Source organism: Trachymyrmex cornetzi, unplaced genomic scaffold (genome assembly GCF_001594075.2).
Source record: "Trachymyrmex cornetzi isolate Tcor2-1 unplaced genomic scaffold, Tcor1.1 scaffold92, whole genome shotgun sequence".
Lineage (NCBI taxonomy): Eukaryota > Metazoa > Arthropoda > Insecta > Hymenoptera > Formicidae > Trachymyrmex > Trachymyrmex cornetzi.
Genome location: NW_017300267.1, coordinates 650,293 through 669,987, shown reverse-complemented (window position 1 = coordinate 669,987; position 19,695 = coordinate 650,293). Strand labels below are relative to the sequence as shown.

General features: G+C 32.8%; 1 protein-coding gene across 1 annotated transcript in view; it reads right to left on the bottom strand.

Annotated features, from left to right (window-relative positions):
* LOC108769556 (uncharacterized) overlaps positions 1–19,695 on the bottom strand; it is a 46,524-nt gene that overhangs the window by 12,634 nt on the left and 14,195 nt on the right. The window contains exons 2-5 of the mRNA XM_018520590.1: positions 7,669–7,805; positions 4,610–4,898; positions 3,692–3,948; positions 934–1,086 (exon numbers count right to left, since the gene is read on the bottom strand). Of these exons, the coding sequence (XP_018376092.1) occupies positions 934–1,086; positions 3,692–3,948; positions 4,610–4,898; positions 7,669–7,805 (836 nt within the window). The remainder of the gene's footprint in view (positions 1–933; positions 1,087–3,691; positions 3,949–4,609; positions 4,899–7,668; positions 7,806–19,695) is intronic.

Genomic DNA, 19,695 nt, shown 5'->3' with positions numbered 1-19,695 from the left:
TAACAAGTAGCATCATCATAAATTATAATCTACATAAAATGATTACTGTAAGGCGTGTAAAAGACCTAGTGGTTATTTCGTGATACGTGTAGAGGAATAGTAAAGCATATTGTATAGATCAAAATACAAATGCTTTGCTTTCGTATTCTTTGTTTAGTTTGTTGAAACCCTTGCATTTTTGCCATATATCCCACCCATTATCTATATATAGCAAAAATGCAAAATTTCAAAAAGTATATTTTTTAATATGAAAACTAAATATTTCGGATTTCTAATATTTTTTTCATGGTAGTAGACAGTACAAAGTTTTTACTGATATAGTTGGTTTATTTTAAACATAGTAAATAATACTTAATAAATTAAGTTTTTGATAGATGCGGCGTATATACCGGATTTACCCTATTTAATTTGTTAAATTATTACAATAAGTGAACGTGTTTTTACCAAATTATGTTTAACGTTAAAAAAATTATTTCGTTAATCATTAAATGTTATATTTTAAGATCACACGATTGTAAAAAATTCAACACTATATTAATAATATTAGTAAAAAAAACTTTGTAATTTTTGAAGGCATATCGAACTGCATCAAAAGAAACGGACAGGAAGCCTTATAGAGCCCTCACCTAGAATAAATCACCGCAGGGGTGTTTAGTTAAACTTGTGTGGCTGCGTTTAATTCTTTGATTCGGGATTACACTCGACTCCGTTTATTGGCGACGAAAGTACCTCGCATTTGTGGTTTTTTCGACGGCGACAAAGAATGCAAAACTGAAAGTTTCTTTCTCTAGCAGGAGATCACTATGCAAAAGTAGCGCGGCTGCTTGGCATACTGGTCACGTTGCCCAGCGTTACGGCCGGATGTTTTCTCTTTCTCTGTTTCTGTCTCGAATTTATAACAGCTAATCCAATTTTCGCTGTGGCTTTACGTACCTGAACGACGTCGCAATCTTGCCACAGACGCAGTTCCCGGGGTGGCGCCTCGGCCTGAGTTGCTGGTCGCGCTCTTACAGCTACCAATTGGCCCCGGGGCTGTTTTACGTGTATTAGAGCATGCTTGCCCGCCGGCACCTCGTGCTGTCTCACCTATACGAAATATGAATCAGTCTATTCGTACCTATACAAAATTTCTATTCTTGTCGCATGATACAATTTCTTATCGTAATCTTTAAATGCATCTCGTGTGTTGCATTTATGCACAGCGTAGCATGATTTCATTTATATTCCTTTAGCGACATCGCTGAAATTCAAATATAAATGTAAATGTAAGTGTTGTAAGATTTTACACCGAATATTAGCATCAATTTAGATTTTTTTACTCATTTTTCATATGCGAAGTTTTAGATTTTTTTACTCATTTTTCATATGCGAAGTCGATTCTTATTTTTAAAAATTTTATTTAATCTTTTATTTAAAAAATATATTTTAAATAGATTTAATGGATTTGTTACAAAGTTTTAGTAATAAAATGCTGAATTAATTTTTTATTCTTTCTTGAAAAATGTCGTCAGATAGTAATAACTTTTCTTACAATTAGAACAGCTTTGTTAAAATAAATTGCATACATTTATATGTAATATAAAAAGAAATTTTAAACTTGCCACTTACACTTTGCGATTAACCTTTAGACTGCCAGTATTTTTTCATTAAAATAGTGATTCTTTTTTCTCAAAAATTTTTCTATATAAGTAACATACACATGGCGCAAAATTTCGAGATTTGTGCAGAGCCACAAAAGTGGCTTTCCCAGCAAGGAACATACGATTAATTATAAAAAATGTTTATTTTCTCAAAAATAGTGTATTTTGGAGGTTTTTGGTATCGCTGATTCCAATTCTGAGCATAGATTTATAAAATTTCAAGCCTTAAGCGTAATATTGACAACATAAACGAATATAAACGTATAGACTCAAAACTATCCTTTAACATTAACCAGAGCTAACTACATGAACATAGAAAATTTGTAGCTCCTTTTGACTTTTCTTTTTTGTTTGGTTTTTTAAATTTATTTTTTGTATTTTTTCCCTTGTTTTTATAATTTTATAATTTTTTTATATATATTGATTTTTTTGTATATTTTTCAATACTTGTATTTTTTAATATATTTTTATATATGAGGAACATGTATACAATTATATTTAATATAATATTATTATAATATTGAAAATAACATAAAACATGGTGGTATTTTAAACCACACTCAAAAGCCAGAAAAGTGGCTTCCCCGGCAGTCTAAAGGTTAAAAGTAGAACGATTAACAAATGACGATAACAAATTGTTTGAATTGATCTTTATCTAGATATCGGTAACTCCATCGTGCTGAGTTAGTGTGCGATATATAATAGAATAGAACAGTTGTAACAGAGTTTCTGAATAAGATGAACTTTCGGTAGAAATACACCGATGAAAATTGCTTCCTCTCGTAATCGAAGTCTATCTAGTGCAAGTCCCACGAGTGCCTGTCTGGTTGTATACGAGAAGAATAAATGACCATCTCCAGCATTGAAACGGAGGCCGTAAATTCTACCAGAATCTTCACCTATCTCACCTATCGACTCCGGAATGACTGAATAGAAGGTTGATTAGTTTCGCGACGTCAATTCCCAATAGTACATCAAGGATGTTGACATTATTACCGGTGATCTTTATTTGATAATAAATTACAGCTTTCGTATGAAATAAAATTGATTATTTACCAACGCTAGTAGACAAGCGAGAAGAGAATAAAGAAAGAGAAATAAAACTGAAAGAGAATAATAAAAAGAAAGAAAGAATTTTAAATTTCTTCTACTCTTTTTAATTAAATTTATGATAAAAACAAAGTTTGGTGGCGCCTTTCCAATTTCTTGTAAAAACATTGCTAGTCTGTTTTGCCCGCGTTTAGCAACTTTGTGCTTGGCTACTGACCAATTTTGAATCTTTCTTCTGAAAAAAAAATTATACCGACCAGAAACTCGTCGTTCGCGTTGATTTACGTGACGAGGAGGGGCGGCCGACCTGCGCGGTGCTGCGAAATGTTAAGAGAAAATAATGGTTACAGGAAAGAGACCGTCCGAAAATTTGTTAACCGCATATGAGAGGAAGGGAGTCATTTTTACGACTTTTCTCTTTCCGCCGCAGGTGTGTCTGCTTGAAACAGAAATATGAGCCGTGTCAAGGCTCTAGGGAGAGGCTCCCCGTCTGACTATGTCGATCGTATATCACTGCCGCGCATCTGCTCGACAACGAGCAAATTAATTCGGACGATGATGCATTACGCTAACGATACATCCGACACGACGAAAGCGTTTCCCTAATGAGCAGCCAATTTTTTGTGTATTGTTACTGAGATTGCGCGTTACTTTTAAAAATTCTGTACAGCTCGAAAATATCAACGACAAATTTACTATGATTTTAACATTATTAATAATAAATTATATAAAGGTAAAAATAAAGCCAATATAGGCCGACACAAGATATACATATGTAAAATTATTATAATAAAAAAAATATATATCTTGTATCGGCTGATATTGGTTTAATTTTAAGATTTATATGGTTTAATTCTTATAAAGCCTTTCTCGTTTTATATTATATATTACAAATATTATTTAAATCATTATTATTATTTTATAATGTTTTTTTAATTACAATGTAGAATAAAAGCGCACCGCGTTTTGTCAAGTGTGACAATAATTTAAGCGAGCCTTACCGCGTAATAACAGGTGAGATTGCGGGGATAGAGACCGGGGAAGTTAGGCGACTGCAATCTGCACTTCTTCCGGTCACAGTCGGTGAATATACGGGAGCAATAAGTCCCGGATATTAGGTCCCCTAAGAACTGCTCGGAGCTTGGTTTCGTAGGTGATGGCACGTGTTGCTCGACCATTGGCATCGCCATCGACGTGTTCGCGTACTCCGCGGACGTGCGCTCGGTCGACGCCGGCGTCCCGACGACCTGCGTTATTCCTGACCACGTGACATTGGAATTTTAATCATCGACGGCGAAAATATCGGGAAATTCTTTGTCCGCGCAATTTCAATCGCCGTGCAATTTTGCGAACAGGACAGGTACAAACTTCGAACAATCCCTCAAGTATAATTTACTCAGGAAATATATTCGAGTGGTTCGAGTGTTATTAATCAATCGAGACGAGAATTGTATGGGGAACGCTGAATTGAAACATATATTAAAACTGTCACAAATAAAAATCTTCAAAATCGAAAGTCTTATATATTTTATAAAATCTTATAGAATAAAATCATATAAATATATAATTATAATTTCACATTATATAACATAGAAATATTATAGACAATAAAAATAACGTAATAATCTATATTTTCTACATACATTTAAAATTTTTAATAATATACAGTTTAAAATAATAATAGTAATAACAATTTATGTAAAATAGAATAAATCGTATCAAACAAAAAGTTTCGTGAAATTTTAGTCAGACAATACTTGCTGTGAATTGAAAATATCTAACTTATTCCGAAACTGATTTCAATTCAAATGAGTATACGAAGCTTATCGAAATTTATTGCAGGATAAATGTCGAACGTGTACGTGGACCAAGTTTCGATAAACGTGCTCGAAATCTGTAATCGAAAACTGATCACCTACCGACGAAGGGATTTCCGTAGCGCACCACCGCGTCGGACTTCTTGATCATCTTGTACGCCATTCTAAAGTCGAAGTTGAATCCCGTCTGATCTTTGCTGAGCCTGAGCAGCTTGAGGATGATCGAGACGCTGGGTGTTTCGCTGTAGTAGATCGCAGGTCCCCAGGACGTGCCACACCAAAGTCCGCCGACGTCGGGACGCTCCACTTCCGAGATTTGCAGGGACCCGTCGGGACATCCTGCCGCGGTGAACGATACGAATTTGCCTAGAGTAAAGCTATCGAAGGTCAACTGCAATCAAAAAACATGTCGTGAAACTTGTCGCCGAACAAACGATGGATAAGGACCATTGCACACAAAAAGCTTAAGCTGTAAAACGTAACAATAAGGAAATCAACATATGGCTAAGTTCACAACCACGCTTTAACAGGCCATAAACCGTAAGCTCTAAGTTGTAAGTGACGATATACCGGCCACAGAACTTATGCTTTTAAGCCGTAAAAATTGGATTTTGCTCAATTCGCTTAAATCTAACGGTTAAAGCCTAAAGATTGCGCAAAAATAATTTAAAGACAAAAATTATTATGACTTAACTCTTTTGATTTATGACTTGAGGCTTTTTAAACCAAGATTATAGACCGAGCATAAAGCAAGATTGTAAACCGAGACTATTGGATTTGCTTACGTTTGACTGCTAAAGTCTTTTTGTGTGTCATGGCCCTATTACTTAAGTTAAGAGACAGGATTTCTGAGTAGTATATAAAAAAAAGTTAGTGCAATGCGAGGGAGCAAAACTTAAAGAAGGTTGGTAAAAAAAAAATCTCATATTTTAATTTATCGTAACTTGCGAAACTTCCTGTAGAGATGATACTTGTTTTTATACTTATTTTGTTTTATTAAATACATATTTTCCATCTTTTTTAAATGAAAACTTTTTAAATATTTCTTTTGTTTGTATTCCATAAAACTTTAACGACTAAGTTCCGTAGTCGGAAGTAAAACGAATGAGTGATGTTACTGTAGAGGCTTCTTTTTTACACGATGCCAAGCAAATAAATTCGCATCGGCGTCATCGACCATTGCTCAAACTGTCAGCAATTGATAGTCCGTACAGTTTTTCATTCGCCCGTCCGCCCTGCGCGATTAAAACATCGGCGAGTCTCGCTTTGACAGTGATAGAAAGCAGTTTGCAGGTGTGAACATCGATGATGTGATAAAGATTTGAAATACTTGTTATGAATAATGCATGAATTGCCTAAGAATTATATTAATAACGAAATACTTCAAGATTATGTGATCATCAATTAAATCTTAATTATTTAACTATTTCTTATTACTATTTCTTAAGTATCTTTTTTATTTTGTTATTCATGTATACACAATTAAAATAAACGATACTGAAGTAGAGGAATAAGCAGAAACTCGTAAATTTGTGTTAACTTAAGTGTATTGTCAGACGTAGTTCTGCCTGGCTGCCGCATATTTTGTTTCGCATCACTGTGACTTTTAGCCCGGTTGCGGCTTCTTTGACGAGACCAGTAAACATCTGTACGCAGACCACCGGCATGTACAAGGGATTCTCATGACTTGCGCTATGCAGATATGAGAAAGCTGGCAAATATTGCTGCGCAAATAATTCGACAGCCGGAGGCAGAAGAGTTTTTGTGCTCTCGATAAAGTTTTCGCGCTCTCGGAAACTCGGTGTACGGTTGTTTTTCAGTTTCACGTAATCGTCGGAAAATACGCGGTCGAATTAAAAATTCCGCCTTTAATTCCTCGACGAGAGCCGAACAAAAATAATTTCCTTCATTGCCATACGAGAAATGAATCAGCAAAAGTGACGTTTTCCGGAATTGTTAATGTTCCCGTTATGTCAACTGTTAACTTTCTGCCTAGAATATTGGACAGGTTAAACTTTAAAGTTGATTTTTTTATTATGAATTCTGGTAGATAAATTCAAATCTGTAAAAAATAAATAAAATACAATTCAATTTCTATAACAGTAAAAATTTTTTGTTAAAGCTTTTTTTCATAATTACAAAGTGTCCGATAAGAAGTTGCTAAAAGTAGTCTGTTATTTCTAAACGTATATAGAGAATAGGAAAAATAAAATATTTTTTAGTAGAGGATGTTTGGCAGTTTTATTTACATATAAAGTAAAAAAAATCAGAATTATTTTTATTATATTATTTAATAAATGTTTATAAAAATGCCAAAAATATTGCTAATCTTGGTGATATATATTTTCAAAATGCTAAATACTTAATGATATTTCGAAAATTTATAGAAATTTATTTAACGTTTCTTTGTTGAAAAAGATGCGATATTTGGAATTTTATTTTCAAATATTTATTAAATGATACAATATTTATGATTGTCTGTACTTTATATTTAAATAAAAATGCCAAATGTACTTTATTAAAAAATATTTTATTTTTTTTATTCCCTATGTATGTTTAAAATTAGTTTCAGCAACTTTTTATAAGACATCTTGTATGTAAATATTGTTTTAGATTTTTATATGATTGGAAACAATATAAAAGTCTGTACTGAAAATTCAGGTTGTGGACGAAGAACAAAAATTTCACATTACTGACGGAGAGTTAAAATTCAAATTTTCTTTATCCAATGTAACTGGTTTACGATTGGCTACATAATTTATTTAAAACTTTTCCATCAAGAAAGAAGAATTTGAGAAATGCATTTCTCGGAAGCGACCGTTAATTCTGCTTGTGCGAGAAAGATAATCATTTGTTGAGACTCTCTGCACGGTTTTCTTAATATATATACGATTCGATAAAAACTTAAGTATTCAGAATTTAATTTGCTACATAAATCCAACGCCATTCTATTTTCTTCGTTTCTTCATCGAACTATTCGTTACTTCGTTAATGCGTACTTTAATTAAAGTTTGATTCAGTAATTTATTGCAAATTTCCCAGTCGCGCTCTTTTTGATAGTTCATGAATAAATCGTCTGACGCTTTTTACAATACATAATAGAATATTGAATATCTTCTCATTTCCGATAATTGGATCTTTCAAATGTTTTAACGACTCACCTGCACGATATCACCGAAATCGTCACCTGGCGCGTTGAAGGTGAGCTTGCAAATGTAAGGCACCTTATCTTCCTTCGGTCGATGCAATTCCAGATCGTACGTCTTCCCCACATCGCCATAGTACGTTTTATTGCAAGCTGCAACATAGATATTAAAGTCTTCTATTATTCTTACTATCTTTATATGTACTTATATGTAAATAGCTATTTTATTCCTGATTATTTATTCTTAATAGCGTCATTTTTGTCAAGTCTGCGAAAGTTATAATTAGTCTGTAAAGTATTCACTATTAATTAGGGATTTATTCAATCGCTATTTTAATTTTTACATATGTTTTTTTAAATAGAGAGGATTAAGGCATGGTTGATTACGTTTCCAGATATAGATTTCATAATATAAATAAGTAATTAACATTAATAAGAATAGATTATAAACGTACAGCGTACATATTACGTAATTATTTCGGTGATTCTTTCATAAATTGTATAATTTCGATATTGGCAGTTTCCTGTTGTCCAATAATAGAGAAGTACGTTGTGCTAAAGTGGATTCCTGTCTTATCTTCTTGAAACCGGTTTCTTACTGCAGCCAACAACGCTGTTACGGCCGTCCGTAAATTTTCTTTCGCGAATAGCATTTTTCAAACCCGGAAGTGCACTTTCCAGGCCCGTGAAAAATCGTATCTGTGGCTAAAAATTTATGAGAAATGAAGGTAGTCGAAGAGTGTCTCCTGCTTCCGCGATACTTTCATCATGTCCTTTCTACAAAAAAAAGATATGATGAATGCACAGTGCCGACATTTTTTATTTGTAAGAACGTTATTATCATAATTATGTCGTTCGACGCGTCCAATTGTATAGTTGATTTAATAGAACGAAATGTAAGCAATTATTGGATTTGCATTAATCAATTTTTACGGCTCTTTTATTTCGATTTTTCGTGAATCTGGTAATAAGTCATTATCCCGTTGGCTATTGCAACGGAACCATTTTAATTCTCTGCTAAATTAGTATTCTTTCGAACTGGAGTCGCTGAAATTAATTCGATTACAGGGTTCTCAATACAATCACGAGATTAGAGACTGCAAGTTAAATAAAGCGTTTATAAATTTGTCGTAATAATTTAAGTAACAGAAAATTCATTTAAAGTTTTAGTAAAAATGGACAATATATAGAACGGCAAGAAACATATAAATACAACACGTTCAGATATATTTAAATATTTCTCACGTAATTGAATTCGTGAAATATTTTACCGATATAGTATTTGAAATATTTCACATCTGCTGAATGCCTTTATACAGGCTATTTCTAAATAAGTGAGAAAAATTTTAGGAGATAATTCTTTGTTGAAAATTAAGGAGAGTTTTTATGTAAACATATAGACCTATACTTCTCTTTAAAAAGTTACACTTCTTCAAAGGGAGAGGTAAAATAATCCATATAGCACATTTATCCAAAGAATGTCCTGGAGATGTTCTTAAAAAGATGTCCTCTGGACGTCTTCAGGATATATACCTCTTGGAAGACTATACTACTATACGGAAATGTTTTTGTTTATTAAAGATATTAATAAGTATTTTTTTTACTAGAAAATGTCCACTAAATTTCATTTTTCTAACTCGTTCAAAATTTGGAAAAAGAACTTAATTTTTACTTTTCCTTTTAAAAAAATATAACTCTTTAGGAAGAGATATAAGAATATATATTTATATAAAAAATTCCTCTTAATTTTTACCAAAGAATAATTTTCTAAAATTTTTCATGCTTATTTAGAAACACCTTGTATAAAATATCAGAAAAAGAAAGTCCGCCGAGTTATAATCCATAGCGCACATTCCCTTTCCCTCGTCAAGCCGCAAGCCGATTCCATCAGAGAGATTACGAGGGGCGATCCCTCGCGGATCGTAGAACATGCCAAGATAAGAAATTGATGGAAGATGGTAATGAATTATCGATGAGCCACGTCGTTTGTTTCGTGCCAAGCATTCTGGCTCGATGTTTCGGACGAAGAACGGAAAAGGCATCATCCACGCGCAATTCTTCCTTCTCTTCATTCATGTTTAATGGTAATTGCAACGGGTTTAGAAAAACGGTGCTCAATCAAAGACCGCGAATAAGACTTTTCACGAGGGACCAATGAAAGACATACGCGATCAACGACTTGCGATATTTTCGGTAGAAGTGCACCCAGGGGAAGTATCGAATATACTTATTTATTCAAGATAAATTCTCATCACAATGGACCTACATGCGACATCTAAACTGCCTAAGTACCTATATATTGTTAATAAAAACAAATTTAACCGGATTTGTCACAATATTTATAGATGTATATGTACGTATATATATATATGTACGTGGACAATTTGATAAGTTAGTGACTTTTTAAGAGACTGTTGAAAAATAAATTAAATTTTGGTAAAAAAAAATTTTTTTTAAGTCACTGACTTATCAAACTGTTCACTTGCGCGTGTACACACACACACACACACACACACACACATACACGCGCGCGCGCGCGCGCACAGGTTAGGACAGTAACTCTGTCCACTTAGAATATTTCTGCTATTTTTAGAGATATGAAATAATATATTTATTGAAGTGTTGCATAGCATCAAGAGTGTACAATATACTGCTAATAGTTTCTCTATGAAGAGCTTCGGAGAGATTTCAAGGTCACCTCCATTTTTTTAAATGAAATTATATGATTTTTTTGTACAATATGGTTTCTCTAATTATTCTGCATATAAAAGTATTAAAGTAGTGGCATAAAAAAACCAATAGTTTACGAGATATTTTATACTTCATTCTAGCACCTTGCATATATATGTGTGTGTGTGTGTGTGTGTCTAAAAACCTTTTATCATATATTAGAAAATAATGTTTGTGTGTGTGTGTGTGTGTGTGTGTGTGTGTGTGTCTAAAAACCTTTTATCATATATTAGAAAATAATGTGATATATAACACACATGACTATATTATGATCACGCTTAGAGGAAAAAATATCTTGTATTATTACGTAAAAAAAATAATCATATGACATCTCAAACTAAATTTTATAAGTAAATTAGTAAAAATGTTATTTGAAGTAATTTTTATTGCTATCTGGCATTTCTATATAACAATCTTATATATAGCTTTCTTTTAAGGTTTATAGTTTTTCTTAAACTATAAATATCAGTTCATACAAGATTACGAAGGTCGGAGAGCTCTCCTAAAGTAAACTCCTAACATTTCAAGTCCCCTCGGTTCCAGGAATTTATCTTTAATATCTTTTTTCGACCTTCTTGCTATAAAAAGTGTTCTTCAAAATAACGATTGACCCCTATACATTTATTTAAAAAACAATATAATTTAATATTTGATTGCAACTTTTTAATACTATCAAAAAAATTAAGATAAAAGAATTAAAACTTCTTGCGTGTTTGCTTTAGGAATGTTGGTATCGTTCTTTTTCTTTTATTATTCTTTTAGTTCTTATCGCTCTTTTAGGAATGTTCCATCGTCTCAAAGGAAATGTTACTACTCACTTTGGAAACTAAATTCTCTCTAAACTCGCCCAACTCGTTTACGATTCCCATCGATTAGACGAATCTAGAATATACTTGTCGATCGAGTTGCTTTGGCTTCCTCGTCCCTACCCTACACGGAATTACCCCCAGTTTCGGTTGGTTACACACTGGACTATTGTGAGGCTTCAAGGGCTTATAATGGATGTATAGAGGTGGAAATCAAGGGTTCGTCGAATAGACAAGGGTGCCGTAAAATCAAACGGCTGTCATATACATACAATACGCACCGTTTCCAGGCACCAGGTCATTCCTAATCAGAATTCTGGCTTGGTGATCTAATGGGTCACCTCAGAGTGTATTTAGCCTCGGTACAATTCCTTTAACAATCGGCTTTGATATAGACTTGGCTTGGTCTAGGCGACAGATAATGATAATCGAATGCTAAATGGTGATAAGTCAAATATCGTGGAAATTTCGAATTAATTTGTTTAGCGTTAAAAGATTCTACTTTTTCGTATTGAATTGTTGAAAATAAATGTTTCATTCTGATAATTTCTATTTTATAAAAAAATTTCATGAAAAATAAACTAGACAATAAATTGTTGTAAGTTGCATTTCGATAGTTTCTATCTTATAAAAAATTATGTAGATGGTTCCTATTTTATAAAAAACTGTGCAAATAGTTTACATTTTTTTTAAGTTGTACTAATTTCTATTTTATAACAAAAATTTTATAAAAAATAAAATAGATAATAAATTATATTTGAACGCTAAAGAAATTATTTATATTGTTGCTCGATTACAATCAATATATTAATTAAATACCTTTGTCGCGTATATTTTGTTTGTCAGAATTTAATTAGACATTCGATATTCTGATACTTCATGAAGCCTATTTATTAGCGTAACAATGATTAGAAATTTCAGTTCTGAGCAATTACGAAATTTACGTGCGCGTCTAACTAATGGTAGACATAAACCATTTCGTTCTGTCAGCTCGAGACGCGTCTGGCCATGGGCTGATGTTTCTACTGCGGTGTCAAGGAGCCTCTACAGTGGTAACGTCTGACGAATGACTGGTTTCTGTCACTGCCGTTGTACATCGAGTATCCTGTTTCGAACGTTTAATGAAACAGATTTTATAGTAATATTTTGTAATTAATAACACCATTCTTAATACAAACTGCTGTTCTATTTTGCGTAATGCTAAGCGCGATTGATTCACTCGCAATCAACTCTCTTATACAAATATTTTATAGATATTAATTTTGTTGAGAAAGTAAAATCTATTGTAAAGATTTGCGTTATTACAAAAATCACGTGTATTAAATCTTTTATAACAATTTGTAATACATCTTTTGATGTAAAAAAAGAAAAAGATTGCATAATAATTCATGAATAGACGCAATTTATTTATACCAGCAATGTTTTAACAATACAAACAATTTCACACCTTGGCTTGCGCCGTTTATGTAAATAGTTAACAGAAGATAGTTTATAGTTAAAACGTGTATAACGCAATTGAATTCGAGTTAGCAAATAGGTACGCCATGCACAATTGGCGCTGAGTCAAACGTGCTTAACAATGCCTGAAAATTCGAAATGGAAGTTTGTTCGATAGTCAGGTCAAGTGCTGTGGACCATAGATGTTTGTGGCGTAAAGTTTCAAATTTAGAAAATATTTGTTGACTTCAGAACTAAAGTTGGGCCAAAAATTTTGATCTGTATATATTGCAGTTTCAAATATTGTCTGAAAGAGCGTAAATTCAATTTTCTACAATATATTTTCGAGATTGTATCATTAGGGTTGTTAACTTTCGCGAGGATAACGAATAATAAAAGAAGATACGACCTCTTGACGCGTCTCGTCTCGACGAGACACGAATTTTTCCCAGCCGGCAAGAAATAGAGGCGCGCGTTACGTACGCGAAATTCCATGGCGCGTAGTTGCTGTCAAGCGATGAATTCGCGTCGCTCCACTTGGCGCCATTGGTGTAAAAGCTGTAAAAGTGTACAATCCTGAGGAACGAGAAGAAGAGATGTGGCGACGAGCGCGGAATGAAACGAGAGAAATCAAACGCGAGCTCGCAAGTGCAATATATGGTATGTCGCTGTTTAAAAGCACAAATATAATGGCATGTTTATAGGAAAAGAAATAAATCAAATGTGTGCTTAAACATTTACGAACACAATGTACGAAAGTGCACTGATTAATACATTAATGTAAGAAATGGCAATGCGATGTATTAGTGTATCATTATTTCTAACATAAAAGGGCTAACAATTTAATATTATTGTTTAAGAGAGATCCTGTATAATTAAATAAGAAAGAAATATAATTGATATAATCAAATTGAATATCATCGATTTTATTTAAGATACCACAGATGGCTGTCGTGCCGCAAAAAGACTAATGTATCTTTTTTACGTGAGAATATTCTCGATATTAGAAGAAAGAAAGTAGGAGTCATGTAACGCAGCAATAATGATCATATATACATATACATTAATACTATCTTAATAAAAAAACTTCCATATGTATACAGAGTGTCTTATTTTAATTTACCTACGCAAATACCTCGAAAAATGTAGATATGTTTCAGATGAAAGTGAAATGGTTTTGAGAAGGATGTATTTTACATTATATTGTTTCTTTTCTAGGAGGAGGCGTCAAAAAGATATCATTTCCACATTTTTAAATAAAATTGTATGATTTTTTTATGTATTATTCCTCTAATTATTCTGCGTGTAAAAATATTAAGGTAGAGATATTAAAAAGCCAATAGTTTACGAAATATTTTACACTATTCTATCACATATTAATATGAAAATAAATATCTCGTAAACTGTTAATTTTTTGATAATAATACTTTAATACTTTTATACTTTTAACAGAATAATGAGATGAATCAATTAGTGTAGTTGTTTATTTAAAAAAATATCCATTTTGCGTATATATATTTTTTAAAGCATCTGTGTATTTTCTTATTAATTGATTCATCTCATTATTTTATTCATAAAAAATATTAAGATACTATAATCAAATAATTAATAGTTTACGAGATATTTTCATGTCAGTATGTGTCATCAGAATGTAAAACATCTCGTAAACTATTGGCTTTTTGATATCTCTACCTTAATATTTTGATATACAGAAGTAGAATCATATTATGTTAAAACGTTATATAATTCCATTTAAAATAGTGGAGCTGACCTTCACACTTTTTTAACGTTTCCACTTAGAAACAAAAGATATGCGTCCCCCTCAGAACCGTTCCACTTTTATCTCAAATTTTCCATATTTTTCAAGATATTTATTTGGATAAATTAAAATGGAACATCCAGAGAGAGATAAACAAACTCTTTGTAAAATATAAATTAAATTAAAAACAAATTTTATTGATAATAAATAAATTAATTTGAACATTTTCCAGATAAAACGAATGAAATAATTAGCAAATCCAAAACACCAAATATAATAAAACAATACAAAGTAAGCATCTTTTTTTATTGTTTTATTACACAAATTAAATCTTGTCAATTATCTTGTAGACGGAATGCAACTTAAATTACATTGATGTATTATAACATAGATTACGTTTGCTCACTAGCAATAGTCAATTTACTTCAGTAATCTCACCTTTCTTCTATCTGTATACTTCCGTCTTTCGATCCATGCAGTAGACGATAAATAATTGATTTCGAATAAACGGTGAGTGCGTTTCGCTGTTGCGATGTTGAGGGAGTGTAACGATATCAAAGTTGAGTAACAAGTGTGCCGATACTCGCGAAATTCAGTTATCGTCTCCGCTAGATAAGATACATTTACGGATAATACGTAAGACTTTAATTCGCTCCGAAAAGTAGTTAACACATTATTTATTAGGAGCTTATTCTCAGCGAAGCGATGTTTCTGTTGTTTCGTCAAAAGAGAGAAATGACATTGAAGCTGGATTAGCATAGTGCGAAACAAGGTGTTGCATGCACTCGTCTCGCTGTTGCACTTCTCTCAGCGAGCGCAAGATTAACGTCTATAGGCGCCTGTAACTCTGCGATAAGAGTTATCGCTCTCTCCTTGCAGGAAAAAGCAATTATATTTTTTATACTCTGCTCTACCTAATAATGCTCTTTTAAATATAATTTGGTATAAAAAATTAAGTTAAATTCGTAGCGTGACTTGAAGAGATTTCAATATAAATAGTGTTTAGATTAAGAATAAAATTTTGCACACGTGTGCAGTTCTCGTCTCTGCAATGGTTGCAGTAGTTGCATAGTTTAATTACACGAGAGAATAATGACGGCAGACAGCTGATCTGATAAGCATTATTCGTTCTACAAACTAAATGAGACAGTACGTCCAGCATAGTTTACACAGAGACAACAGGATTATATTATAGGATTACAAATTTTTTTTCATTATTTTCAAGCGTTCATATTTTTATCTGAATTTTTGAAAATGTTTTAAAATATTAGCTTACCATTCATAAAATAATATTATTACATTAACAGTAATTGTACTATCTGTGATACCTTTTAGTGACGGGAATATTTAAATTTAATGAAGTTATCAACCGTGTACGTTAATTCTACGTTACAAGATATTAATTAGTTTGCGATGCACTATTATACAATGTCGGGCGACAAAACGAATTACCGTCGCTTTGTGATAATAAACTCGTTTAACAGGTGGTGACCTTTTTAATGTATAGGGCAACAGAATAATGTTCTTATCCGGGGATTATCTCCGGAAATGAGTTTCGGGCGAAGATTATGCCCCCTGCCGCTTTTCTGATTTTCTGGCGTGTACGATAAATTCAACAAACTAACAAGAAAATCGTAGTTTGAAGGCAACGACACTATTTTGATGGAATACCTCAATCTTATCGCAGACGATTTAGGCTAATAAGGGAACACGTACACATGCACTGTATCAGTTAGGACTACGACAGTTTGCACCAATGTTAGGGTGATATTTCATTTGTGCGTTTTTGTCGAACGACAAATTTTTCAAGCCTGTTGATTGGCTATGGGATAGAGAGATCCGAGGATCTCTCTGTTCTGTACACATTTGTCGTACGAAAAAAACGCACAAATGAAATAACATCCTTTCTTTGACTTTAAGCGAGACTTCCAATTCTCTCCGTCTCGTTTCAAAGCCGAAAGAAAGACAGAGCGAGTTTTGAGCCTCGCTTAAAATCAAAGTAACGTTAGTGCAATCGGGCCTAAGTGATATTTTTTAAAGTTGCTGATATCGCCAGATTTCTATTGCCGCCATTTTTGCTGATAATATTCCATCGCTGGATGCTCAGAGAGAACTTTGATCGGACGCCCTATGTAAATTGCCCTACTTTCTCCCGCTTGTTCATCTAGCTTCACACCGTTGGCGTCAGTAGCGTTGTTATTATCTTTTTTTTTTCTCTGTAAAGTCGATGCAGATACGATGTTGCGAGAGATTGATAATCGAGAAGCAGAGGGAGACAGAGAGTAATCCTTCCTCTTGCACAAAGGGACTTCAAAATATGTTTCAAAGTAAATTCACGATTTTATTTCTAGTCTAAACTCATTTCCCGCGAAGTTTTATTTGCCTAGAAATATAACGGTTCGAGCGACATAAAAATTAACAGAGAGAAGTCTTCCGATGGGGTCTGTTCGTTCTTTAGCTTTATAGAGTTTCATACTGCAGATGTATTGATTTTACTTACTCGCAGTATAGAAAAATAGATAATGAAGAGAGCGTTGAGCGAAATAAAAAGAAATAACAAAAGAGGAAATTAACTGTAGAGGTTCTTCCTAATCCTCTTTCCATTTTATATTAAATAAAAGGTGTCACTTTTTTTTATTGAAAAATGTAAATCTGAATTGATATCTGATATGTGTGTATATCTTAAATGACAATAAAAACCATTCCTTAATAATCAGTCATTTTGCAAATTATAATTGCATTTTATAATTGTAATAGAAGAGTATTAAATCCAATATAAATTAAAAGTTTATGTATTGCTTTGCACTGAAATATAACAACAAAATTACTTTGCATAAGAAATTATCAATAAGAGAAAGTGTTAAGGATACTTCCTTTTACAAATCTATATTTTACGATCAATAATTATTTATTAGCAAATTCATTTTGCTTAATTATTACATTATTGAATTACTTTTAAAGAGTTTTCTCAGTAAAAGGAACGTAATGTAACACGATCAACATACAGTCATTTATTTATTTTAACGACTGACTTGATTATACAATAGGACATCTTTCTGACAAAACAAATTACAAATGCCGACAGCTATTTTTACAGAATAACAAAATTACCCTTTATTTTCAGCGAGGCATGAAAGAGGCGCCGCGAAAGATTAATCAGTGGTTTCCATGAGACCTACTTTCCCATTTCCGTTATACGAAGTTCCTTCTACCTCGTTCCCTCCATTGAAAACTTTTATCCATTTATAAAATCTACTGTTGTTCACGTGTGTGCTCGCTTAAAGGGTCTCCCTATGACAGAAAATTACTCGTTGCACGATGTAAACGAGTTGGAGTTCCTCCGTAGACGGATAAACTACTTCGTGGAAGATACACGGTACACTGGGCGCGACTGTTCTCTCTTTATGTATGGTCGGGGCAAAATCGATCTTGGAGATATGCGCTGGCTCGACTGTTCGCCACGGTATTTATCCTGCGTTTTCGTACAACGTCAATAGACATTCATCTACGTTCGGGCGATCAATTATTGGCGCAGCTGTGAAAGGATGCCATTTCGAGTCGGGCTGCTTTTTATTGTAGCACTTCGGTCCCGTTTCAATTTCGTCGGAGCGGGAGCATTGCCATCCATGAAAGATTCATAATTCCGATATTTTGTTATCGTACGTGTCTGCCTGCGTCGCGAATAAATCTCTCGTGCCGCTTCCAGCAGAATTTCCCTCAAGAAAACCGATTTGCGGAATGAATCGTGTGAATGCATCTGAGCAGGTTGTTTGCAGAAAATCTAAAGGCCTTAGAAATCGAAATATTCTCACGGAAATATTATGAATATATATGTACGTACGATCGCTTTCGGCTCATACAGTCAATAAAAAGCTTTGCTTTCTCCATAATTATGTAGAAAAATTATTATAAAAAGATGTAAAGAATATGTACATACACGTTGAGGTGTATTATAGGTGCCTTTCAGACATTCCTTGGATCTTTCTATTGCTTGATTTAACATCCATAAGGTAATTCCTGCAGGATAACAAATGTAGAGAGAGAGAGAGAGAGGGAGAGAGAGAAAGAGAAATATTGCCTGACCAGAAACGTTACTCTGTACAATGATAATCCATTTTAACATTGATAACTTCGGGCATTCATGGGTGCAATATAGACGGCAAGTTCTTTATAGGTTCTGCTCACGCTTTCCATAGTAGATTTCCATTAGCCTCAAAGAGGAGTAGAAGCTGCCAACGAAATGATCGCGCCACAAATTATGCCGTGAGCTTTAACAGCTTCAGCTGCGTGTGGCATTACATAAAATAGTAATACTTACCTTCATGCTCGTTAGCTAAATGTTATATTTAATTTATTTTTTATTTATAATATAATTTAAATCGACTGCATAAATAAAATAATAAAATCAAAACTTTAACATAATTGCGTTATTGCAATGTCACCTTTCGAATATCAGTAAAGATATCACATGTTCTAAGTGTCTCTCCAATAAATCGACTTTCCATTTCCACAAATGTCGATATGACTGAAAGCTTCTTTAGATTATTCATACCATTGCCACTCGGCGTGTTTACAAATCTTCCACAATGAAGTGCGCCAAGAGAATGTATGTTCAAATGTAAAAACGAAGCGCATCGATTAGAGTTTCACTAATGTAACATTAGCTTTAATTTCAGTTTAATTTACTATTTAACCTCCTCTAATTCTTAGAATTAGAAAAAATGAAGAGTAAATTGAATCAAAATTAAAGTTAACTTTACATTACACAGAGAAAAATTTAAACTAATTATTATATTAAGCGTTAGAATTCTAGTAAATTTTATGGAATTAGTAAGTCTATATAGGAACAGACTTCTATGTAAAATTTACTTTACTCTTTTAGTGAAATGAACGTCGTATAGACTATATTACAAGGTACTTTTTACATTTCGTAAAGTACATCTATAAATCACACATTTCAATAGAATTTACTTTATCGATGAGTATTTTTTGCTTTAGCGCTGACAAAATTTATTTTACTGCACAGTAAAAAATACAAGTGCATAAGGTCTTGAGAATTATTCGTATTTATACAGTCTTGAAGATAGTATGATTTACTTTACTGTAAGATACAATCACTTTAATGGATTTACTATAATTGTAATGTACTTTTTACCTTATATCTCCGATATTTTTACTTTCAGGAAAATAAAGTTTATTGTTTGGCAAAAATAGTCGGAATATTTTTACTAGTCTTGTAAGATAAAGATTACTCAACAATTTCTCTCCGTGTTTTCATTATATATTATATATTATATATTATATAATATAT